The sequence below is a fragment of the Citrus sinensis genome, chromosome 7 (assembly GCF_022201045.2).
Source record: "Citrus sinensis cultivar Valencia sweet orange chromosome 7, DVS_A1.0, whole genome shotgun sequence".
Classification (NCBI taxonomy): domain Eukaryota; kingdom Viridiplantae; phylum Streptophyta; class Magnoliopsida; order Sapindales; family Rutaceae; genus Citrus; species Citrus sinensis.
In genome coordinates this window covers 26,492,474-26,519,575 of record NC_068562.1, presented here as the reverse complement: position 1 = coordinate 26,519,575, position 27,102 = coordinate 26,492,474, and the positions used below count along the sequence as shown (strand labels likewise).

At 32.3% G+C, this 27,102-nt stretch overlaps 2 protein-coding genes across 4 annotated transcripts; both read left to right on the top strand.

The window, feature by feature from the left end:
* The first annotated feature begins 6,644 nt into the window (after positions 1-6,644).
* LOC102627975 (probable WRKY transcription factor 13) lies at positions 6,645-10,558 on the top strand. 3 transcript variants are annotated; one of them, XM_052444141.1, is made up of 4 exons: positions 6,645-6,907; positions 7,001-7,091; positions 7,562-7,783; positions 9,862-10,558. In XM_052444141.1, the coding sequence occupies exons 1-4, from the start codon at positions 6,796-6,798 to the stop codon at positions 10,034-10,036; spliced, it is 600 nt and encodes a 199-aa protein (XP_052300101.1). In that variant the 5' UTR covers positions 6,645-6,795; the 3' UTR covers positions 10,037-10,558. The 3 variants fall into 3 exon arrangements, with proteins under 3 accessions (XP_052300101.1, XP_006464514.1, XP_006464513.1); XM_006464451.4 differs by having other exon boundaries at positions 6,998-7,091; XM_006464450.4 differs by having other exon boundaries at positions 6,645-7,091.
* Positions 10,559-18,187: 7,629 nt separating this feature from the next.
* Positions 18,188-19,204, top strand: LOC107175441 (vinorine synthase-like). The gene has a single exon (XM_015526849.1). The coding sequence runs from the start codon at positions 18,188-18,190 to the stop codon at positions 19,202-19,204; it is 1,017 nt and encodes a 338-aa protein (XP_015382335.1).
* The last annotated feature ends 7,898 nt before the right edge of the window (positions 19,205-27,102 follow it).

The following is a 27,102-nucleotide window of genomic DNA, read 5'->3' as shown; positions in this document are numbered from 1 at the left end:
TGCTTAACTAAATAAGATAATTTAAAAATAAAGGTAGACCTAAAATTTTCAATGAGGCTAGACTAAATTAAAATTTTAGTGTACATTTGTGTGAATGTCAATGCATAAAAAGAGTTAAAAATGCATACATCTCATAATGTGACATTAAGAATCTTGTTCTAAACAAAATATTAATATTTAACAAAACAAGTCTCAAACTTAAAATATAAATTACTATTTTAATATTAAACTTGATTATAAGATAATATTTGAGTTATTTTTGTACGTATTGAAGAGATCGATTTAGGGACATAATTGAGAGAGAAACAAAAACTCTATTCTTATAGACAAAATTATAAAATTTTAGAGATTTTAATGAATCTTTTAGGAGTAGGCCAAACTATAACTCTGTCTTTACTTAATAACAATTTGAATAGGCCAAAAAAAAAATTTTATTTGAATTGGTGTGTTGTTGGCTCTAGAGCCATAATATAATATCTAATTATAATTTGGTCTAACCACCAAATAAATTAATCTCTCCTTGAAAATGATTTGACTATACATAGAAGAAAGATAAAAAAACAAAAAATACATTTGAAACCCAGGGCATAACACCTAATTTCATTTGGCTACACAGCTACTCCAAGGATAAAATGGTAAAATGATAATTAATAAAAAGGTTACAGTTTAAGTTTTAACAATTTGTTTCTATTATTATGAAAATAAACCAAGGAAGAAAGTGGGTAAATCAAAAACCGAAAAAAGGGGTTTCCCAAAACTTCAAAAACTGAAGGCAAGTGGCAGCGCGTGGTTCGTTTGGTTTTGAAGTTCAGTTCATCAGAAAAGAAAGCTTATTTTCTCAGGTGGCCTCCTTACACACATAGGTTTTGGACCCACTCGTTCCACTTCTCTAATTAGATTTCATTGAATTAACACGCAATTTCTAAGGTAATGTTTACTTTTTGGAGTGGGAGTGTGGAGTGTGAATTTTTTTCATTTTAGTATTTATTTACCTTAAAAAAATAGGGAGTGGGAGTGAGAATCTGTGGGTTCCACCTAATTTTGAAGTGGGGAGTGAGATTTCCACTCCCATGGGAGGAGGTGGGGAGTAAGATTTCCACTCTCATGGGGGGAGGTGAGAGTGAGAATCCACTCTCCCCTCTTCCCATTTTATCCTTATAAAAATAAATAAATAAATAATATTTAATAAAATAAATATATAATATTTAATAAAATAAATAATATCATATTTAATAAAATAAATAATATTATATTTATTAAAAATAATAATAATATCATATTTATTAAAAATAATAATTATATCATATTTATTTTATTAAATTTAATAAAATAAAAATAAATATTATATTTAAATTAATAATATTAAACATTAATTTTAATAAATATTAATTATTTATTTAATTAATAATAATAAATATTTTATTCTAAAAAATATTAATTTTGTAATATATTATCAATAATAATATTTCATTTGTGTTGCTATTATTAATAATTTTTATTCACATGATTTAAATTTAAATTAATAAAAAATTATGATTTACATAATTAAGAATATTAGTAATTATTATTAATTTATAAATATAATAAAATATTTATTTTATTTTCCAAATATATTTTTTATTAATTTTTTAATTACAAATTATAATTCTGTACATAAGGATAAAATTATAATTTAAAACAATTTACTTACAATCCAAGACAAAGTAAACAAATAATTAGGATTCTAATTGATAATCCATACTTTCATTTAGTCTAAGTAAATACCCTACTCTCACTCCCACTCCACACTCCTAATCCAAGGATTCCCACTCCTCAGGATTCCCACTCCAATCTAAAAAGTAAACGCAGCATAAGAATAGTGTTGTTAAGTTACGTTATGATAAACTTATATTAACCATTAAATTATAATTAATTATTTAAAAGTAGAATCAATTAGACTATTCTTGAATTTCTAATAATAATTTTGCAATAATGTAAGTTACTTAATAACAAAATTTATTTATTCTTTTTTCTTGTTAGAGAAATAACCTTTTTAAATTATTCCTTGTGAAGGACAAGACCCGGAATAACAAAAGAAAACAAATATTCATCTGCCAGCTAAAAAATCTTACTTGTTTTCATGTGTTAAATCTTACTTGTCATCATGTGTTAAGTGATATTTGATTATTAGATTATGTCACGGTAATTGAGATAAAAATACTGATCTTGTTTAATTCTATTTCACAACCATTCTTAATCATGATAACTCAATTATTAGGGATCTGATACATTTTATTATCAACAATACTGAAGCCGCTCTGAAAATAGTTTAATTGATAAAAATATGTATATATCATTTGTATAACAAACATTCAATTGCCTGTAGATCATTATAAGCCATTATTCTTTTGATCTTTTCTCAAGGTAATTCATAAAAGCCCATATTAGATTTCAAAATTTCTGCGCCACCCAACACTTCTAAACTAGCATGTGATTGTGAGCATCGGCTAGAAGCTGTAGATACTGCAAATTTCATCATGCTTGCATGTGTTGTGGCTTGTGAGAAGTACAAGTGAACCAAAAAAAAAAAAAAAGAATCCCCACAAAGCACAATATCGATAAAAAGAGATAGAGATGTCATGTCAATGACAGCTTCGTATATAATACAAATTACAATGACACAGCTGCCATGGCAGGGGACGGGAAGCATCTGCAAAGATAGGATTTGGAGTCTGGGCAGCGTCTCATTCATTCAGATGTATATTATTAGATAAGACTGAGAGAGGGATATTCTAGAGAGAAAAAAAATGACAGGGCTATGTTATCTGCGGGCTTCTTATCGTCTAGGTCTATGATTTTTTTATAATTTCCCAAATAAGAGCATATTTTGTCCATTTGTATTCAACGTATCCTTATTTGCTTTTTACATTTGTTTTTTAAAATTACATTACAAGTGAAATGATTCTATAATAAAATTTGTTAGAATAATAATTTGATCTATGCAGCAGTGAGAATATCTACTTCAATGAGGGAGAAATTTAGTACTCCATATTACTATTAGATGAATTGGGCATCATTCTATAAAGGTATTAAGAAATGAAGAATTAAGATGAAAACTAAAACTATCTAACCAAGAAATGGTTTTATTCCTCAATCCGTATTAAAAATAAAGGAATTCGATACATTTTTCATAAAAATTTATACACTATAGTATGATATTCAAAATTCATTATATACTATCAAGAGAAATTCTTAAAATTTTTTTAATATATACTCTCTTATTTGTTAAATTTTTCATCACATATATCTCTCAACAAATCATTTAAGACTAAGTACATACCGGACAAAAACTTGAGAGACGAGAAGTATGTATCGAAAGCATGCACGACTATTCCTATCGTTTTTAATAGTAATTGGATCAAAATAATAGCGATTAAGTATCTATATAAAATAAATAGAGTAGCTATGCCTTTATATGTAAATTATAAAGACTGTGGGATCTAGATGATAATCTCTAGTGTAATCGTTCCACGGAACTGGAGCCATTCAATTATTCAAATGCATGTTACAATTGTATTTTTAACTCATTTACCACATAATTTATAGATATTTTTTTAAAAAAAAAACACAAATCATAAATTTCATTCTATAAAATACCAAAATACCAGAACAAATCTACAAAAGAAATCCGTTGTAGACACAAAAGTGAATATACAGAAATCTTCCAGTCTCTGATGAGCTCCATAATAGCCTCATGTCCCATTCAGAAGTCACATTAATTTTCTTTTTATCTTCCCAAGAGGAAACTAGCTAAAACTAGAAGCAGGTCTAAAATATACAATTTCATTATAAACAGAAAAAAAATATTTCTACATTTATATTTTAAATATTATATTACAACATGTTATAATAAAAATAATTATATATATATATATATATTGGCTCCCAATTATTCTTTAATTAGTCAGTAATAGAAATATTTTGATTCCTTTTCAGAAACTATATTCATAATCATGATATATGTATTTTTATTAAGAGTAATAATAGAATTATAAACTCTTGTATAATTTTTTTTGTACAAACTAATGTGGCATGATTAAATTGATTGGATTAAATATCTTTTGATCCACATGATTTATTTTTATTATTTTCTATTTTTATTTAACTAATAAATTAATGTCAAATCAATTTATACAAAATAAATTTGTACAAGAATTTATGGTTGTATCATCACTTATTAATTAAACTAATTTTAAATATTTTTTATTTGAAATTGTTAATAAAAAAGGGAAATGATTAGCATTGAATCCATAATTTTCAGGCAATAAAAATAAAATAAAAATAAATCATAATTATTAATTTAGTACTTAGTAAAAATTCTTCAGTACGGAATTTTAATCTTAAAAAAAATTGAAACTACAACTTTGAATTAATTCCTTTGTATCCGTAAAAAACATTGAATAACATCAATTTAAGTTCCCCATTGGATGCTATGTACCAATGTATACTAATTAACTGAATGTTTAACCTGAAAAGATGGCCAAAACACCTTTAAATTAAAAGCAAATTAAGATTAAAAACAAAATAAAAAGTTCTTTTTTTGACCAAACATAATAGAAACATGTAAATTGATAAAAGCAGAAAAAGTAAAATATTTAAAAAGAAATTAAAAATTAAAAAAGTAATTGAAAATCTAAGTGGCATCATGGCTACCTATAAACAGAGACAAAAAGAAATGATGAAGTTTGCCACCCCACATTCTTTCGTTCGAACGTAGGGTCCATATGGATTAAAACTAAATTATAAAATATAATTAATTAAAATAAAAGAGTACTTAAATATTATTTTAACCTAAATTTTAAGAACCTAAAGGGATCTCTGTAGATGATGCGAGATATTATTCCCATGGTTCGTACTCTTGTGACATCAGCTTTACGTTAGCTCCACGCCAGCAACAACCCCAATAAGTCACAAATTAATTCAAATGCAGAAATATTATTAACATTACACTAATTTTAATTTGTATCCAAACTTTGTAATAGTTTTTTATTATCATTATTGTTTTAGTTTATTCTCTTTTTATACATTATTTAAATTATAAATTTTCTCATTTTTTTGGTTAAGTTGACATGTATTGATTGCATCTTATATGCAATTTTTTTAATTTGTTTAGAAGATATAATAGCAATTTTTTCAAAGTGAATAACAGGGTAAATATATATGGAACCTCACGAAACCATCCTATTTGAAATTCTTAATATAGGTACAAATGATTAGGAAATTATCATATATAGGAGGATTAGTGGATAAAAATATTTAGTTACTAGTGTAGAGTTATGAAGAAAATAATCATAGATCAAGATCCAAACTTAATTATTAGTTTATTACTATGAAAATAACATAATTATTGTTTCTATTGCATACAAAATAACTGCATCATCAGAAGTTCCTATTCCCTCTGATCAAGCATTGAAGTAAAATTATAGCTTTTAGAAACTTATTATTCTGTATGATTTTTAACAATCAAATTAATATATAGTCATGCATGATATTCTACTAAATGATGTAAATCATTTTATCTTGGTTTCACATTTCGACCAAGTACAACATTAAAATAATAATTGAAATTTAGATTAGCTTAACTTATGGCAAGGATTGTGTAATCAATAGATATATCTATATATATCATAACAAGAACTTTGGTACTAAAGAAATAGTAATTATACTTAATCATGAAAAATTAAAAAGGAAAAAGTTACAAGGGGTTATTATGTTTAATTGAAGAGATGATAACATTATTATAGGTTGGTTTTGGAATTTGAGAAATGGTGGGTAGATATGTGGGGTAATTTGAGAAAGTATACATAAAAAATGGGAAAAAAATTAAAAAAAAAAGCAAGTGAAAAATGGCAAAAAGAAGATGAGAAAAGGCGAGAAGCTTTTTCTCTGAAAAAAGTCAAATAGGGCCTCTATATATAAATCAATCATGATTATGATATCTTCACATCTGATGCAGAGGAGAGATTTGCACCCAAGATCTATCATCATTGCCCTTGATATATGAATAATGTACATTTTTCCTTTAGCTGCCCAAAAGAAATCCTAGTTAAAAAAGGAAAAGATAAAAAAGAAACCCTAGAAAACGAAAATGATATAGCTTAATAGCTAAATATATTCATCATTCTCTTCTTGTCTATACTCTTTTTAAAATCAACAAATAATTTTCACGTAATTAACGTTTTAGAAATATGTTTTATTATTGTATGCTCATAGGATTTCGATTTTTTCTATTATCATTTAAGTCATTTTTAGGTACATTTTAGATTGCATAAATTAACAGCCACTGCTTCACTCTTTGTCGTGTATTGTTGACTTCACATAATAGGAAATTTCCACTAACCATAGGAGACATGAAATTTTTTTCTTACTTTTGAGGTCAAAAATACTAACCATTTCAGTTGAATGTTAAGTTCTTTGCCGTTAGAATCAATCTATTTAGTTATTTTTATAAACGATAGCCAGCTAACTTTTCTCAATATATTTTTTAAAGGAAATAAAATTAAAAAAAAAAATAAGGAGCAGCCAAAATTTGTTAAAGGCAAAGAGGGAAAGTGGTTGGTCTTGGTGATGACATAAACTTATAGGTATTTTGTAATTTTCATATATTTGTAAAGCTAGAAGTTTGAAGAGAAACAAACCCTTTCTTATATTCTTTTAATCTAGACTCAAAACCTCACTAGTCTTGATAGCTTTCTTCTATTTAAGGTACCGAGCTTACTTGTTTTTGATCTTCTTGTGTCATCAAGAGAGAAATTTATGTCATCAACTTCACAAGCCATGTTGAACCAAAGCTTGTTTGAAGGACAAGAGATGCCTACACAAATGGGTTTCTTTCCTTTTGCTTCAAACTTGAACTTTGCTCCTTTAGGTAATCAATCTCTCAAAGCTTTTCCTTCATCACTTGCAGCAGCTGATGTGCCTTCTACCATTAACCTCACTGAAACCCTACTTTCATCAGCAGCAGCAGCTGGTAACTTAAAACAAACTACTTGTGATAATTTGGGAGGAGGGGCCCAACTTCTTTCATTGCAAAGATCAAGTGCAAATCTCTGGTAAAAGGATCTCACACTTTACAAAGAGAATCAAAATTAATCACGCAAAAGTTTCTCCTTTCCATGGTTTCTCCTGTTTATTTCTATTTCATTGTTCCCTTTTTTCTTTGATAACTCCAATTAATTTATAAATTATCCCAAGAATCTCATCAACAGAGAGCTTTTAGAGGACTCGCGATGCTTTCTCAAATTAACCATTTCTTTCAGTTTTATTTCTACTTTTATAATCCTTTGGTGAAAGGAAAATAGTTTTCTTTAACTCTTGCACTTTTTTGTTCGTTCTTTCTTCATTAATATGGTTTAAAAAAGAAAATACTAAGATTAGGATGTATATGCATCTACTATAGCTAATTTTTTTAACGTAAATTGACTCAATTACCAAGAAAAATTTCCATGCAAATGCTTTCTCATCCTCTTTTCTTGTGCTTCTAATTATGAACAATTTTCTGCTTTAATACAACCTTTTTTAGGGCATGGGGCGGAGATGTAAATGAGTGCTTGAGTAACAAGAGAACGGTGGATGATCATCATCTTGGTGTTGCCGCAATGAAAATGAAGAAAATAAAATCAAGAAGGAAGGTCAGAGAGCCTAGGTTTTGCTTCAAAACAATGAGTGATATTGATGTCTTAGATGATGGATATAAGTGGAGAAAGTACGGCCAGAAAGTTGTAAAGAACACACAGCATCCCAGGTTAGCAATTATAAATTTACTTTTGTTCTTTTTTTTTTATCATTAATAATCTTATGAAAAGTTCACATATAATTTGATTTTAGCCTTAGATGTACCCCATACACATGCTATGTCTTCTATCTCTCTCTTATTATTATTGTTGGTATCATTACTATTAGGCTTTTACAGAGCTTAGCTAGTGCAAAAGATTTTTAATGGTTGAATATATATGAGTTAACATTAATCATTTTTGACACTATGTATAATCTAATGCAAAAGCCAAAAAGAACTAATAATTAGCTTTAAAAGATGATGAATCACAATGTAATTATTCAAATTTGCAAATTGATCAATTATTAAATACTATAACAAGGAAGCTAGAAGATCTCCAACCAAGATATATAATTGATCAATTATATTTATCTTGGGTACATTTTTGAGACTGATTACAATTAAGTTCATAAGGGGTTTATAATTGCGCGTCAAAAACAGTTATCGAATTATGGAAATATAGTAAGAAACTTAAATAGTTAGAAGATTATCAAGTCATAATGTTAAATGTTGATGCATAAACCTTATCTGTAGGTATTAGTTGATAAGAATTAAAATGTAGGTCATAGGATCAAACAAAGTTCTTAGAGATTATGATCAAAATAAGAATCATGCCATTATGATGTAACTGTTATGGAATGAAAAATGTGGAAGAATCCTAAATTATTGTATTTGAATATTTTCTCATCATAGATCATTCATTTTTTTAATATATAAAAATTAGGCTTTTGAATCATATTGAATAACAAGATTGAAAGCTATTATCTATATTTAGCACTAATAATTTTTTTTTAATAATGAGTGTGAAGTTCTTTTTTTCGGGCCAAACCTTGATGGTATGAGGTACGAGAGAGATTTTATTAGTGATAATAAAAAATAAAAACTTAGATAGAGGTACTCATTGATCTAAGTGTTAAGATCTCTTAAATGTCAAGGAAAATTCTAATGCTATAATTTCAGCTCTGGACGATTGGATTTCTCATAAGCATTAATCATGAACGTCATTTGTTTTGTAATCATTTGTGTTCTTGAAATTCTTGGTAACTACAAATACGAAGACTTGCATGCAATGCAAAGTCAAAAACAATGTTCTCCATCTTAGAGCTGAAATAAGTCTTTCCCGGTATTACTGTAGAAAAGAAATAGGTAGCTACAGTTTTAATCTATTTGTATGGTTAGCCTTTGACTTTGGAATTATGTGGAGAGATATTCACTTTCCCTCGTACAGTTTTTAATTTTAGCACTTACCCTCTAATCTCTGTATAGTTTTCATAATTCATTGTTACCCAGTTGACATCAAATTTTAACACAAAAATGTGGTTGTTTTGAGCCTGGGAGGTAAAAGCGGATGGGTGTAAACTATACATTGAAATATATAAACTTGGTTTGACTCCCATAATCTTGTGAATTAATAGAAAAAATATTTAATAAACAAATCACAATTTGTTTTTTCTAAAATTATGTTTAAGGACGTTTTTAGTCTCTTCATTCTAGGTATCAAACTTCATATCCTTCACCACCTGAAATATCCTGTTTGGCTGTATCAACAAAAGGTCAGACTACAAAATCAATACAAGCCAGTAAGAAATATCCAATTCGATTCAATCAACAATAAAAATGTGGATAACTGGTGCATTTAAATTGAGGCCATTCTTAATTTGCGAGCTGACTTTTAACTCACTATTCAAAACTCAGCTTGAGGTAATCCTTAATTTTTTAGCTGATTTTTAACTATGAGTTATGTTTATGGGCTTCTATACAAATGAAATAGCGCTGCGTTTGGGCGAAGTTTAATTTGAATTTTATAATGTATGGATGCATACAAGGGATATCGATAATAGACTCAATTTTCAGATAAATACTAGAGTCCAGAATTAAGATTATGTATTTGAACTTTTACGTGTCGCTTATTTTACTTCACAAGTGAAACTAGTAATAATCTCTACGAGCTATCGTTTCAGCCTGCATGAATGCATTTTCAATCATCAACCAAACTTGAAACCTGCATTGCTGCTCACTGCTTACATATTTGTCATTTAAACATGCAGGAGCTATTACCGTTGTACACAAGATAATTGTCGCGTAAAGAAACGAGTTGAGAGATTAGCAGAAGATCCAAGAATGGTAATCACCACCTACGAAGGAAGACACGTGCATTCTCCATCGCATGATCAAGAAGATTCATCTCAAGCTTCATCCCACCTCAATAATTTCTTCTGGTAGCTACCTAATCATCAGTTAATATCCACCTTTAATTAACACCGATATAACTATAAAATGTTCACTATGATTGTTCTGTGTTTAAGTTGAGTATCTTGCATAGCTGATAGTACAACTGTTGAAGACTAGAAGTAACAGAGAGAGAGAGCTGATGGTATTACTTGTGTATTTGTGTGCATGGCCATGTTTGTTTAGGCTCTTGCTGCACTCAAGCTCTTTAAATACACATATATGGCTGCTGATATGTGGTGATGAATAAGACTACTACCCAGCTAGGTTTTAATGCTCTCTAGGGTTTGCTGAGTTTGTAGCTATTGTACGTGTTCTTATATAGAGAGAGAGTCTTGGGTACTCCCGTTGCATTGCATCCCCTCCAGTCTTAAATTCTTACAATGGAGAGATTGCAATGCACTAGGAATTCCCAAGAGTTTTTCTTTGTTACAGAAATTTATGGTTATCTTGAGAGTATGTTTATTGTACAATAATTGTTTCTCGTTATTATCATATTTCTCTCTTTAAATAAAATCTTGCTCTATGTGTATTTTTAACAAAAAACCAGCAACCGTACGATGGTTTGGGAAACGAAAATGAGAAGAAAGGGGAAAAAAAAGATTGAATGTGATGTAGTTATAGTGGACAAGTATAGCTGCATATATGTAAATATTGATATACAAAAATCTGAATCAACTCTGACCATGCCACGTTAAATGTATGTGGTGTAGGTTTTTTATAAAGGCAACCATTATCAGCAACAATTACGTGTTATATTTTAATGGGCTCCAACCAAGCCCGTTGCTGAATTGACATCTAAGAGTCAACCCACTTTAATCTCCCCAGTTTGCCTTTTAAAAGGCAATTGCTGTTCGCCCCCAACGTTCTATCTAAATTTTTGTACAAACTTGAGTAAAAACATTATGGAAGATTTTGTATCTCTGTGATTGCCTGTTGTAATAAGATATGTGGAAAGCTATAATAATAAAAGAGGGGATGACGTCATGGAGGCTGGTGAAGTGAAAAGTTTTGTTCGGCACTTGGATTGGAAGAGTCCAATCCAATAAGGTTGGTTCAGCTCAGCCGTTGAGTTAAGTTCAGCAGTTGCATAGGAATTAGGATGAATCCACAAGGTTTGTTCGGAATTCAATAGTTGTGGTGAAAGAGCCCAAACGTTTATTTTTGTTCAATTCCATCAGCTGGATTCGAGAGAAATTCAATAGTTGGGCTCAGAAATTGGGCCAAAAGAAAAATTCAATAGTTGGGCTGAAAGAAAATTTCAATAGTTGACAAAAAAATACAGTTGTTGGGCTGTAAGAGCCCAAACGTTTATTTTGTTGAGTTCATCAGCTGGATTCAAGAGTGTAGGATAGGGTGGACAAACCCAACTTAATCCAAAGGATTTAATCCAATTAAATTTAAATGGGTTGAATGGATTATATTGGTTTGAGGGGTCACTTTTTTTTTTTCAATCAAATTCATTAGATTGGGCTCATTTTCGTAAACCCATATAATCTAACCCAAGCCAAGAATAATAAAAATCATTAAAAAATTAATGTCCACTGTCAACCATAAAATCCTGAATAGCTAAATCTAATTTTGAGCTCTTTTTATTCTATTCTTCTATAAAAGAGACTCTTTTCAGTTTCTCTATATTAAACCTGACATTGATTGAACACTCTAGACATAAAATTTAGAAATCAAACTTGAATTTTCACTACAAATAAGTTGATACATGTTCAAACACTATATCATATAATTTATTGATACATGTTGGGTACAATGGACAACATTTAATATTATGATAGAGAATTAATGTGCTTCTTTTTTCTATTTAAATTTGATTTTAAGTACCAAAAATCATTATTCCTTACTTAGAATGACAATCTTTAATTATTTCCTAAAATTATGAAAACATCAAGTTATCGTCATTTATTATTAAGAAAATTAAAAAAAATCATCAACATGTTCTCTATTTACCCTCATCTTTTACGTGAAAATAAATGTAAATTGAGGTTTCCATACTTCTAGATGATGAAATGAAGATTGTCATTCTATTTGGAGTTGAAATGAAGTTTGCACATTAAAAAAGTAAGATAGATTAGTAGTCATAGAGATTGAGTTTCAATTTTAAGTTATTTATTGTCTACCGGTGTTAAAAATAGTAAGTCTTTCTCACTCAACACAGAAACACAATAACAACAGAAGCCAAAAAAAAAAAAAAAAAGAGCAGTAGCTTGATTGTAAGCTTTCTTTTATTGGTAAAAACATTTATTTTCTTCTTGTCAAGACATAAACTAAGAGCTGAATTATATTAAAATTATGTGTCACTTTTATTATGCCCACATCTGTAAATCTTTTAATTGTCCAGATTTCTATGTCTAAATAACAGAACATCATATAATCTACTATTATTTATTCTCAAACTTCCAAGAAAATATGAAAGTCTCAACCATTTCTGGATTATTTAATAAAAAAACATAAGGCCTCATTAATATTAGGAAAATTCATATTAATAATAATGAACATAACTGAATGCTCATATTAGCTATTTACATTCTTGAATGCTACTTCTGGGGCGATCGAAGAGTACCACGTGGTGCCTCGCCTACGCACGTTCAAAACCTGCTTCACTGACTTTCGCGTTTCCTTACTTATCGAATTGCCTTTTCAATAAACGCAGACATGCGTACGTACCTTTCCCAAAAATGGCAAAGCTTACGTAATTTTCAAACCCTTACAAAAGATAATAATTATTAAAAACAGGTTGATAAATTTTAAAGTTTTACTTTATATCCCGGCTGTTTACACCCCAGGCTGTTTACACCCCAAGCTGCAGTCAGGCAACATTACTGCTAGCATTTGAATTTTTTTGAAGTTCTCCATTTATATTTATAGCAAAGTTAGTACCAAACTGCTCAACAATTTTTTCTATTTTATTTAATTGAATCTCTAACTTGTTTAATCTTATATCTATTGAGTTTTTATTCATTATATTAATGATCTCTTTCTTTAATATATCATGGTCTTTAATGTTGAAATCTTTTATGAATTGTTTAACTTTATTAAATTCTTACTTAGTTGATCTCTTAACTTTTTAATTTATTTTATATTTCCTTCATTGAAATTATTAATTTCTAATATTTTGTTTACCATTTCTATATCATTTATAGATAAATTTGGGTTTTTTAGTTTATTTAATAAATATAGTGACATTCAATTTAATTGATTATTTCTTCACATGTTTGAATCATTGATCAGATTAAAGACTTGCAATCTTTTCATTAGAGGCTTTGCTAATTTATTCATTGTACCATCTTTTTAATAATTCATTAGATTTATAAGATATTTATCACATATAATATCTCTTATAATTCAGAATAGTAAATTTAGATTACAAAATCTATGTGACAACATTGATGGTATGCATTTAGGATGGAAAATAGATTGAATGTGTGTGTGTGTGTGTGTGTTAGAATAAAAATTTAGTTTATGTCTCAAGAGAGACAAGAAATTATAAATGCAAGTACAAAAATATATTCAAAATTTGTGGATCTTTATGAATATAATAATCATTTAAATCTTTTAAAAATATTGTAAAAATAAATGTAGAAAACATGGATGACAAAACCATTTAATTATAAAAAATCAATGAGGACTTATTTGAAAAAATAAGTAAACATATGATTAAAAAAATTCTCTATAAATATCTATTACACTTGTACTTTGTTTTATGTTAAAATTATTTTTATCCATTGGATTTAAGAATATCAAAATCAATGGCCTATATTCATTGGTTGTTTGTTACATTATTTGTATTACAATTTATTATACAAAGTACTCATCGAGTAGTTAATTATAATAAACTATTATTATTATTATTATTATTATTATTTGAAGTAAGGAGGTGGATAATACAAAAGTACTTAAATGAGATTAAATGTATGTCCTTAGATGCAATTATATCAAGAAAGGGTGTTAAAAGGATAATGAAAGGGATATTCAAAACACTACTCGAAATAAAGATTAATTTTTTTTTCAACTCTTTTTCCTTCTCTTTTATCAAGATTGGAAAATTATCATTGCACCACTTTTGTTTTGCCTTATTTTTATCCAACCACTAAAAAATTGTAACATGTTCTCTGCACCACCTTTCTTTTCACATTTGTATCAACTAGCTACTTTTGCACTAACACCGTTAAATAATTTAAATAAAATGACAATTTTACCCCCATATAAATTAAAAGACCATTTTATTTTATAAAACTTTAAAAAATAAAAAAATTATAATGATAAAAATATCCCTAAATTTAATAAAAATAAATCCCAAAATTAGAATTTTTATTTTTAATAAAAAAATATTTTAATATAAAATTATAATTATAAAAATAATTGTACAATTTTGGGATTTAATAAAAATCCCCTAAATTATTAAAATTTTAGGATTTATTCTTTTAAGAAATAAATTCAGTTATTTTAATAAACTTTTACAAAATTATAATTTTTTAATAAATAAATTCAGTTTTTTTAATTAAAATTTTGAAAAATTATAATTTTTAATAAAAATAATTATTAAAATTTTGTAAAATCTAAATTTAGTAAAAATTAAATAATTGTAAAATTTTGGGATTTAATAAAAATCCCCTAAATTATTAAAATTTTAGGATTTATTCTTTTAAGAAATAAATTCAGTTATTTTAATAAAATTTTACAAAATTATAATTTTTTAATAAATAAATTCAGTTTTTTTAATTAAAATTTTGCAAAATTATAATTTTTAATAAAAATAATTATTAAAATTTTGTAAAATCTAAATTTAGTAAAAATTAGTTGAGCACCTTTATTTGGGATTTTTTATATTAAATTTAGGGATATTTTTATGATTATAATTTTTTATTTTTCAAAATTTTTATAAGATAAAATAGTCTTTTAATTTATTTGGGGGTAAAATTTTCATTTTATTTAAATTATTTAACGGTGTTAGTGCAAAAGTGGCTAGTTGATACAAATATGAAAAGAAAGATGGTGCAGAGATCATGTTAAAATTTTATGATGGTTGGATGAATATAAGGCAAAATAAAGATGGTGTAATGATAATTTCCCATCAAGATTTGAACTCTATTGATCAATAAATGAAAATTCCATAGAAATCACTTACTAGAGTCCTTAGAGGCAAAAGGAATTTTTTTTTAAAAAAAAACATTTTGACAGTACTGAATATTAAACTTTGGTGTAATATTCAAATTATAATTTAAACAAGAAAGTTTTCCCATGGTCACCCAAAAATGTGATCTTTTTGACTTAAATCATTTATAAGAATTATTTTTGTATTCAAATAGCTAACACGGTAGCTAGAACTTTTTTTGTATCCCATTTATTATAATAGAAATGTGGCAATATTAAAAAAATGAGAAAGGAAATGATATCATTGAGCTAGTAGAATAAAAAAAAAAAAATTTCCAAGAAGGTCACTTTGGTATGCCTACTGGAGGCTCGGCTACTGAAAACTTAAATAAGTCAAAGAGCAGTGATATTTGAACTCCTTATTATATTTCACTAACCCCACTTTTCAGTTAACACTATTAAAAATTTTAGCATATCTTTATCTCTCAACATACCTCACCCAATCCTGAATTTACCCTCATTGTGATTTTTTTATCTTTTTTTCCAAGCACTCACCATATAAAACTTATAAAATCTATTTAAAGGAAAAAAAAACTCTCCTGATCACTATAATCTCCCTCTTTCTTTTTAAAAGTTTTGTCCATTGTTGCCATAACCATTAAAAAAGATTTGATACTTGTTCATCATCCTCTATTTACCACTATAAATTAATTTCTTCTATGATTATAAAATTAAAGTATATAATATTTGAAAAGAGATAATAATTTAAAAAAAATTAAAAGAAATTAAATAGCTAAACTAGATATTAATAGAAATTATCATGTGGGTGCACTTAAAAGCTACTCACCCTTTGAAGTCATTTCATAAAAAAGATAAAATAGGTATTAGCAAATAAGAAATTAGTGGGGGTTGATGTGATATAACGAGGGGATTAAATATTACTACTTTAAGTCAAAATAAGTCCAAATTTTAAAGGCCTAGCTCTTGGAAGCTTAAATAGTAAAATAAGTCCAGTTGCTAGAAGTTTAAATAAGTGAAAATTATGGCTAATTTGGTAATGTTATAACTTTAAAAATAATTATTGTTAGTTGTGCTTTAAAAATAATTAGATGTCAATAGAATCAGTTAAACATTTGATAAAATTCATTTTTAGCAGTATTGTAAATTTTAAAAGCAATCGTATGTGTTGGTAAATTTTACTTTTGAAATGTTGTAAGAATATAAATGATTAAATTGGACATAATGTTGAACAAAATTTATCTATACATTTATAAACGTGTATATAAAATATTTTAATTGTGTACATATAATAATTGATAACTAAAATAAATATTTTATATTATTAATTTATTTTTATTTTGTTCAGTAATAATAATAATAATCTGTTAAGGTTAGTAATTTTGTTTCTTAATTAATAAGGATAATTTTGGATTTTTACAATAAATTGAGGATATATATGAAATTGTATAGTATAAAAGCGATTCTCAAAATCAAAATTTAAAAAGCTACTCCTTCCCAGTTTTTAAAAATTTATAATAGAATAGAGTGATTTTGCAAAAAGCACTCCCAAATGGTTTAACTAAACACCAAAATTAACTTTTAAAATTTTAAAATCCCTTTTAAACCTCTCAAAATCACTCCCAAATGGCCCTTAATCCACCTGCCAATTATTGGAAAAAATATATTACGAATAATATGGCATGTGATATATTATTCAATGAGTGGTTGAAAACTTTTGACAATATGGAAATGAATTAACTTCATTATCCCACCATACAATTGATAAATGCAACATCCTTTTGGATATATATATGTTGAGATGGATTTCATCTACAATAAACCACTTATTTTGTGTTACAAGGATAATGAAAGGGATATTAATAGCACTACTAAAAGTGCAAATTAATTTTTAGTTCTTTCCTTTCTTAAGATTCGAACTCTATTGATCAATAAAAGAAAATTTCTTGAAATCACTTACTAGAGTCCTTAGGGGCAAAAGGGATTTTTTTCCCTTTAAATTTGACAGTATTGATTATTAAACTCTGGCGTAAAACTCAAATTATAATTTAAATACAAAACCTTTCCCAAGGTCACCCAAATATGTAATCTTTCGACTTAAATCATAAGAATTATTTTCGTTTTCAAACTACTAATATGATAGATGTTTTTTGTATCCATGAAATGTGAAAAGTCAAAAAATGAGAAAGAAGATTATATCACTAAGCTAGTGGAATAAAAAAGTCCTAAAAAGGTCGATTTGGTCTGCCTACTGGAGGCTCAACTGCTGAAAGCTTAAATAAGTCAAGGTTTTACAGGTCCAGCTACCGGAAGCTTAAATAGTAAAATAAGTACGGTTGCGAGAAGGTTAAATAAGTCAAAGTTATTCCACCTACCAACTATTGGAGAAAATATTCTCAAATAATGTGGCATGTGATATCTTATTCATGGAGTGGTTGATAACTTTTTACAATATTGAAGTGAATTAATTGCATTATCTTATTACACAATTCACGAATGCCACATCATTTAAAATAACATTTCAAGATCTGCAGCGTTACTCATATAAGTGGATGGATTTCACGTATAACAAATCATTCACTTTGTGAATTTCTGAAAGAGCAAAGATGGCAATGATTCTGAGAAACAGTTTCCGAAATAAACCAATTTCCAAAACTGTCTCCAAATTTCAAGTCATAATCTCAAGAAGAAGTATCAAAACTGCCAGCTTCGCCATGGACGATGTTCAAATCATTTCCAGTGAAGCTATCAAGCCTTCATCTCCAATACCAAAACATCTTAGAACATATAAACTTTCTATGCTTGATCAAATGTTTTCTAATTTGTACGTGCCCTTTGCTTTCATCTACTCAGTCAAAGAGCACCAAGATTTCAGGAAAATTTCTGATTTTCTGAAGCAATCTCTCGCAAAAACATTAACACACTACTACCCGTTACCTGGAAGATTCATTAATAGATAGCTTTTCAGTTGAATGTAATGATCATGGAGTTACGTTTATTGAAGCTCATGTTGGTTGTGATATGTCGAAGTTTCTTCGACCACCGAATTTGGAGGTGATGCAACAATTAATCCCACCAAGCCCACAGTCATTGAAATTAGAGGCTTCTGAAAGAGAGCTTTTGGTTGTTCAAGTAAATTATTTCAGTCCCGGTGACGTAGCAGTTGGTATCTGTATATGGCATGGATTGGCAGATGGTTCAGCAATCTTCAACTTCATGAAATTGTGGGCTGAGATCAATCGTGGAGTAAATGAAAAAATTTGCAATAACGTCGTTTTAGATTGCACCTCTTTGTTTCCTCCGCACAGTTCAATAAAGGATCAGCATATAAAGCCACAGTCAACATCTAAAGTTGTGTTCAAAAGATTGTTTTTTGATGGCAAGAAGATAGTGGCTCTAAAAGAGAAGGTGAACAAAGAAATAATGGTGGGCAGTTTTGATCATGAGTTACAAGCATCGCGTTTCATGGTTGTTTCATCACTCATTTGGGGTGCTTTCATTGCTATAGTTCGAGAAAGAAAGAGGGCAATTAATAACAAGTTGTACTCTCATGCAATGTATTATACTGTGAATTTGCGGAGCAAGATGAATCCACCAATGATTCCACAATGCATGGGTAACATTTTTCGGTTTGTAAGGGCAGAATGGTCTCTAGCCGAGGATGACGACATAGAGGTAACAAGTTTAGTGAAAGAAGTGATCAAAGAAAAGAGAAATGTAAGCAATGTGATGAATAATATTGAATATTTAGGTTTCATGAAGGATATGAATGAAGCATGGGAAGATTCAAGGTCGTTAACTTTAACTAGTGTGTTTGGATTGCGTTATTATGAAGTTGATTTTGGTTGGGGAAAGCCTGTTTGGCATAGTAATGGGTCGATTTCAGTACCTAATGGTGCTTTTTTATCAGATACAAAAGATGGTGAAGGAGTAGAAGCATGGGTGGCACTGTACGACGAAGACATGGACAAATTTGAAAAAAACCCTAGCATCATGGCTTATGCTTCCTCTAACCCTAGCATACTTATAGAAAAGTAGCAAAGTGACGTTATTTATCTTGTTTTTAATTCAAAAGAGTGGTCGTCAATTAACCTTGCAATCTTTATGTCGAATGCTACTGTGTGTAACTGGCTAAATGGTTATTTATGCCAGGAGGAGATGATAAATAAATTAAAGATGTCATTTATTTTCAATAAGAATTTGGATCTAGTACTGGGTTATGATGTTGTGTTGATCTTTTCTTTAATCTTCTAATAGTATAGAATTAAGATTTAATTACATAAAATTTCTTATTCGATAATTATCAATCACTATATCATACAAAATTCAACTCAATATTGAATTCAATTCCCTCAAATATAATCTCTAACAATTTTGTGCTATTCTTTCGAGGTTAATTGGGATTTATAATTTGCTAACTTTATTGACGGTGAACAAGTAAAAGGAACTGCTACCTGAAACAAGGAAAAACAATATATAGCCGACTAATCAATGTCCTGTATGGATCCTAATATTCAACTTATTTTTTCTTTCTTTGTCCCTTATACAGTTATACTTGATCTTTTTAAAAAGATCTGATAAAAAGTGAAATTACAAATATCTCAACGGTTAAAGATCAATAAAATTATTGAACCATGATTTGCCTCGTAACACTTCAATTTGCAGTGTCATTCATTTCCAAATCCAAAAGAACAAAAAAAATAAAATAAATTTTTCTTTACTTGCTCTATTTTTCCTCCAATTTTTCTCATTCTGACAGATTTTTCTGCAAGGAAAAATTTCTCTTTCTTCTCTAGAATGCATAAAAGTCCCGGCAAAATTAAAAAAACTGGACATGGTTTTGAAACTCTAGTTATTTGTTCCACAAGATTTCACACTTATCAGTAAAGATAAGTGTGCCTTAGGGCAAAAAAACAGCCTATTATTCTCAAGAAACATTCCAATACTGAGGAAAGCAATAACTTTTTATTTTTATTGTTTTAAATCGGATTAGCGATTTACCGGACTTGCAATCCATGGAGTGTGTCTCGCTTGTCTCTACATTTGTCTCAGTCAGATTCAATGTCATGTCCTCATATAAAAGTCAAGCCCATTGAACATATACTCCTCAAATTATCATTCTTTCTAGGACTTAAAACTTCTCCAAATTCACTAGATCATCAAGCTTTGTTTCCCCATTAGCTCATGATGAAGCTAATCTGTAGGTGCTCAAATGCTAAATAATTCTCTTCACTGACGTCCAGGGCCTGGGAACAGATGGATGGTGGACGTGATTCAATTGTTCCGATTACAAAAGCTGCTCTGATGGAAGCTTGACTGCACTATCAAACTTTGAGCTAAACTTCAAACTTATGTCCTAGATGATTTTTATAGCATATATATTTTGATGATTTTTATAGCATATATATTTTTACTTCTGATTTAGTTGTAATATATAATTAGTTGTTAGCTGAGTTGAGTATTTGGGAGTGTACTATATATTGTATTTTGAATTTTGCTTATGTATATAATTGTATTGTTCTAAGGAAAAAGTGAACAAATTCGAACAAAACCGTAGCATCATAGCTTATGAGTGCATTTGAGATTGAGATTGAGCAACTGTAACTTAAAAACTACAGTACTAAAGTGTTTGGTAAACACTAATTGCTGTAAATTGTAAGATATATTGATATTATTTTTAACTTGTATAATGAAAAATTTATTATATTTTTAATAATTTTGTTAAAATTATTATTTAATATTTACATTTACTACATATTATTAACGTTTCTTTAATAGTTACAGCTTTTTTTTATAGCAGCTGTAGCTTAAAAAGTACAGCACCTCAATCTCAAACGGGACCTATGTTCATTTACTTATTTATCTTGTTTTGAATAAAGAATTATTTGTTAATTACACTTCTTCTGTTGTTTCTTTTTGTGTAGTTTTTCTGAATAATTTCTAATGATGTTAAAACAAAATTAACATTTCCTAAGTTGATGAAAAAGGAAGTAGGAAGCCCTTGAATAATTTCTTGCGAAAACATTTACGCATATGCCAAACTACGGCAAGTAGTAAACAAAATACTGCTTCGTTAAGAAGATATAATGAGCATCACCATTGGAGAATTATGCAACTAAGGCCTAAAAGAAAAAGGAAAAAGAATAAAAAGAAGACAAATTAATTGGTTTCACATGGATTTTTTTTTAAATCTTTTTGGGCAAAAACTCACTGAGATATATCCAATTTTAATTAATAAGAGCATATATAATATTTGTAATTTCTTTTTTGATCATTTTGGGTTTCTATTATATATAACCATTAACAAGAATGATTAAAATTGGATAAATCTCGATTAGATTTCTTGGGATTTAGATTTATTGATGAACTAAATTTTTTTAATATTATAATCAGTGGTTACTAGACAATAAATAATATGTAATTAAATATTGATTGTATAATGTTATAAACATTGGTAATTTGCAGAGTTTTGGCAAAAGGATTCGCACAAGATCGATTTCAAACTATGCAAAACTCACCTACAGAAATCAAGCATGATTATCATTAACTCTCCAACGGTTAGTTCCTGAATCAGTGGCCATAATCAAAACAGTTTATTAGACTTTGTTTGAGGGAAATACTCCGACGAGACCAGACGTGATGAGCAGATGTTTGGTGGCAGAAGTCTGCGAGCAGCTGTGTCCTGTAAGAGCCAGGTAGCAGGGAAACAGGGGCAGGAATATCCTGCTCATCCATGAGCACGTCATCCGCGAGGCCAATTTCCTGTAAGAAGCATAAAGCCATTCCTGCTGTATTCTTGCTAAGGGTTGATTCGAGGAGACCCGGTCAACGACAGTTGGCGAGGCATGCTCTCCAGCCCGAGAATCTAGGCACGAAGGCCACGCAACCACCCACGACTACGGAAATGGGGAATCCACGTTCGAGAGGTGGGAGGATAACAGACGTAGACTGCGGAAAACTGGGATTTAGAGGAAGCCTATAAAAAGGTAGCCAACGAAGTAAAAGGGTTAGGAATTTTGATTCTAAAAGAGAGAAAACAACCTAACAGCCATAAGATTTGTGGCAAGCGTTCCCCGAACCTTCATATTTGACTTGAGCGTCGGAGGGTTTGCGCCGGGAAAACAACCGGCGTACTCTGACCTGTCTGTGTGCGCAGGAACCTCTGGAGAAGAAGCTTTACGAGGAGAGATCCTGGTCGTGGTGAAGTTGATCGAGCAGAAACACTGGTCGTAGAATGAGGACAACCAGAATCTCGCATCAACATTTTGGCACCGTCTGTGGGGAGCTGAGCAAAAAGCTTCTTTTGATAGCAAGAAGAGAAGGGAAGTAGCTGAAAAGCAATGGAGGCAGGAGGAAGTAGTGCACAAGGGGGTGATATGAGGCTTAATGATTCCGTGACGCTAAGGGTGATAGCCGGGGGCCCAACATTGGCTGGAGATTCCAACAGGTCGAGGAAGAATTATGCTAGATACGCCATGACCAGGAAAGAGGTATTCTTCAACACCCCAGCAGCCAAACGTGCAAGAGTTAGGCAAGTGCCAATCATGTGGACAGATGAGGATGAGGAAGGGATTTTATACCCTCATGAGGATGCTTTGGTCATCAAGGCCACTGTTGCTAGCAAGAAGTTTGATAGGATATTGGTTGACACAGGGAGCTCAGTTGACGTATTATTTAAGTCAACCCTTGAGGAGATGGGAATAGCAGACCGGAAGCTGGAATATACCAACACCTCCCTGAAAGGGTTTGGAGGAAGAAAACTGATCCCTCTGGGCATGGTCGAGCTGCCGATCACAATCGGAAGCTTCTCGACGGAAAGGACAATGATGCTGGACTTTGTGGTGGTAGACGAAGAAGGTCCTTATCAGATGATCCTAGGCCGGCCGTTTCTAAGGATGAGCAAAGTAGTGCTGTCCAACCACTATCTGGCTCTGAAGTACCGGGTGAATGAGATAGTTGGAGTAGTACGAGGAGACCAGAGGATCGCAAGAAGCTGCTACTCCTCGGCAGCAAGGGAAACAATGCAGATAACATCCCTCGATACCCGAGTGGAAAACAAGAACGGCAGACAAGAACCTGTAGAGGATCTGGAAACAGTAAGCCTGTGACCAGAGAATCCGGGAAAGACGATCAGAATCAGGTCGAGACTCTTAAGGGAGAGCAAAAGCAGGAGTTGGTGAAATGCTTACAGGCTCATGCAGATGTGTTTGCTTGGATACACGAAGACATGCCAGGGATTGACCCTGAGGTAGCATGTCATAAGTTGGCAATAAAGAAAGGTGCTCGGGAAGTACGGCAGAAGAGGAGTGCTTCAACCAGGAGAGGTATGAGGCCATAAATGGCGAGGTGGAGAAGCTCTTGAGAGCAGGGTTCATTCGGGAAGTCAATTACCCTGAATGGATATCGAATGTGGTGTTGGTAAAGAAAGCAAATGGCAAGTGGAGGATGTGTGTGGACTTCACAGACCTTAACAAGGCGTGCCCAAAAGACAGCTTCCCTTTACCAAAGATCGATAAGCTAGTAGATTCAACGGCTGGACACGGTCTGCTCAGTTTCATGGACGCGTTCTCGAGATACAACCAAATCCCCATGTACGAGCAGGATGAGGAGAGCACGGTTTTCATCACTAACCAGGGTTTGTTCTGTTACAGGGTAATGCCATTTAGTCTCAAAAATGCTGGGGCCACCTATCCGAGGCTGGTGAACAAAGTCTTTAAGCCATTGATCGGGAAAACCATGGAGGTGTACGTGGATGACATGATCACCAAATCCAAAATCCCGAAGGAACATGTCAGACACCTCGAGGAGACCTTCGGACTTTTGAGGAAGTATAAGATGAAGCTCAACCCGGAGAAGTGCGCTTTTGGGGTCGAGTCAGGGAAATTCCTTGGATTCATGGTGAGCCATAGAGGGATTGAAGCAAATCCCGAGAAAATCCAGGCGATTGTGCAGATGAGGTCTCCTCGTAACCTGAAGGAAATGCAGAGCCTCACGGGGAGGTTGGCGGCGTTGAATAGATTCATATCCAAGGCTATAGATAAGTGTCAGCCATTCTTTCAAGTGATAGGGAGGGGGAAGAAAATAGAATGGACACCAGAATGCGAGGAAGCCTTCCAGAACTTGAAGCAGTACTTGCAGCAAGCTCCACTGCTGTCCACACCAAGGGATGGGGACAAGTTATATCTGTATTTGGCGATATCGGATCGAGCCGCCAGTTCTATTCTGGTGAGAGAGGAAGAAGGAGTTCAGTATCCGATATACTACACCAGCAAGGCCCTGCTCGACGCTGAGACCAGATACCCACCGTTGGAGAAATGGGCACTTGCCCTTGTAGTTGCGGCTCGGAAGTTGAGGCCATATTTTCAAGCATTCCCAGTCTCGGTAATAACAAACCAGCCATTGCGTCAAACTCTGCACAAGCCAGATGCTTCTGGTCGGCTCGTCAAGTGGGCTATAGAGCTGAGCGAGTTCAACATAGACTACAAACCCCGAGCAACGATAAAGGCTCAGGCAATGGCCGACTTCGTAGCAGAATTCACAGAAACTGAAGTGTGTTTAGACCAGCAAGATGTAGTTACAGATAGTGGCGAAGCTCAAGTATGGCAGATGTCTGTGGATGGGTCGTTAGGGGAGCAGGGTTCAGGAGCAGGGATTGTATTGGAAGGCCCTGAGGGAGAGGAGATCTCTTATGCTGTAAAGTTAGAATTCGCAGCCACCAATAACCAGGCAGAGTATGAAGCCTTGATAGCAGGATTGGAGTTGGCTAAGGCCGTGAGAGCAGATAAGGTGAAGATCAGAACTGATTCCCAGCTGGTCGCGAATCATATCAGTGAAAGATTTCAACCAAGAGAGGAGAAGATGGAACAGTATTTGAAGATAGTCAGACGGATGATGGGGAAATTTGAAGCAGTGGAGGTGATACAAATCCCCAGAGAGCAGAATAGTCGAGCAGATATTTTGGCCAGGATGGCAGCGGTAGCAGACCCAAAAATGCCAAAGCCGATCTCTCTAGAGGTGAAGTCCAGCCCGAGCATCGAGTAGAATCTGGGGGTATTGCAGATAGAACAAAAATGCACGTGGATGGACCCGATAACTTCATACCTTAGAGACGGGGTATTGCCACCAGATAAGCTGCGGGCTCGGAAGATTAGAGCCCAGGCCTCGAGATACACGATGATTGACGGGGTATTGTATCGGCGAGGGTATACACTACCTTTCCTTCGGTATTTGGATGAGGACGACGCAGATTACGTTCTAAGGGAAATACATGAAGGAATTTGCGGGAATCATTCTGGTAGGAGGTCCCTGGCCCACAAGGCTCTAAGGCAGGGATATTTCTGGCCGACAATGCACCAGGATGCACAAGAGAAGGCCAGGAGCTGTGTAAGCTACCAGAGTTCTGCAAGTTTCTCCAACCAACCACCAGAGAAGCTCACTTCTATGGCCTCCCCTTGGCCATTTGCTCAATGGGGGATTGATCTGATCGGCCCGCTGCTAAAGGGACGAGGAGCAGCAACGCATGCAATAGTTGCCATAGATTACTTCACGAAGTGGATTGAGGTCGAAGCCCTTAGCAGGATCACATAGAAGAAAACAACAGACTTTATGTGGAGAAACCTGGTATGTCGATATGGGATCCCATATGCCCTGGTAACGGATAATGGCAGGCAGTTCGATAATCACAGCTTCAGGGATTTCTGCCAGAACCTCGGGATAGAGCTGAAGTATTGCTCGCCTGCTCACCCCCAATCGAATGGACAAGTAGAAGCAGCCAACAAGACAATCAAGAGGCTTTTGAAAACCAGGCTTAGAGCAAAAAAGGGTGCATGGGTTGATGAGCTGTCAGGTGTGCTATGGGCATCCAGAACAACCCACAAAACAGCAACTGAGGAGACACCGTTCGCCCTGGCTTTCGGACATAAAGCGGTCGTGCCAGCTGAGATAGGAACGACCACGCACCGAACAGATCATTTCAATGAGCAGGACAACAATGAGCAGATGTGTCTGAATCTTGATCTGCTAACGGAAAAGAGGGAGCAAGCAGCTGGTCGATCTGCCATTTACCAGCAAAGGGTTGCTCGTTATTATAACCAGAAGGTGAACATACGTCAGTTCAAGGTCGGAGATTGGGTGTTAAGGAAAGTGAATCAGAACACCAAAGACTCGACTCAAGGAGTGCTCAGTCCGAATTGGGAGGGGCCGTATAGAGTCAAGCAGCTAGTTGGACCAGGAGCTTACAAGCTGGTTCGCACGGACGGCCACGAGGTGAAACGCCCATGGAATGCAGCACACCTCCGAAAATACTTCCAGTAAGACTTGTTCACATTTTAAAGCAATTTCTGCTCGTGCTCTTTATCTTTTATTTTTATGTTTTACGTCAAAGCAAGTTCATGTAAAATCAAAACCTGCAATTAATGGAACGTCGAGGAATGTCATTCACTTGAAACTGTGATAAATCTTCTAAGGCATGCAAAGGCTCACCAAGTCTCAAAGCTTGTTTTATGGCGAGACAGAAGCCAAGCATGCCAGGATCTGCTCGACCACGTGAAGGCGAGCAGAATCCCCAAGCATAGAAGAAGTCACTAAGGCATGCAAAGGCTCACCAAGTCTCAAAGCCTGTTTTATGGCGAGACAGAAGCCAAGCATGCCAGGATCTGGTCGACCACGTGAAGGCGAGCAGAATCCCCAAGCATTGAAGAATTTACTAAGGCATGCAAAGGCTCATCAAGTCTCAAAGCCTGTTTTATGGCGAGACAGAAGCCAAGCGTGCCAGGATCTGCTCGACCACGAGAAGGCGAGCAGAATCCCAATCCTTAAATAATCGAAGGCATGCAAAGGCTCATCAAGTCTCAAAGCCTGTTTTATGGCGAGACAGAAGCCAAGCGTGCCAGGATCTGCTCGACCACGAGAAGGCGAGCAGAATCCCAATCCTTGAA

Excerpts from the sequence above, each read along its gene's own strand:
- LOC107175441 (XM_015526849.1), top strand. The coding sequence starts at position 18,188 with ATGTCGAAGTTTCTTCGACCACCGAATTTGGAGGTGATGCAACAATTA.
- LOC102627975 (XM_006464450.4), top strand. The coding sequence starts at position 6,796 with ATGTCATCAACTTCACAAGCCATGTTGAACCAAAGCTTGTTTGAAGGA. Across the intron at positions 7,092-7,561 it reads AGATCAAGTGCAAATCTCTG|GGCATGGGGCGGAGATGTAA; the intron begins GTAAAAGGATCT and ends AACCTTTTTTAG. Across the intron at positions 7,784-9,861 it reads AAGAACACACAGCATCCCAG|GAGCTATTACCGTTGTACAC; the intron begins GTTAGCAATTAT and ends TTAAACATGCAG.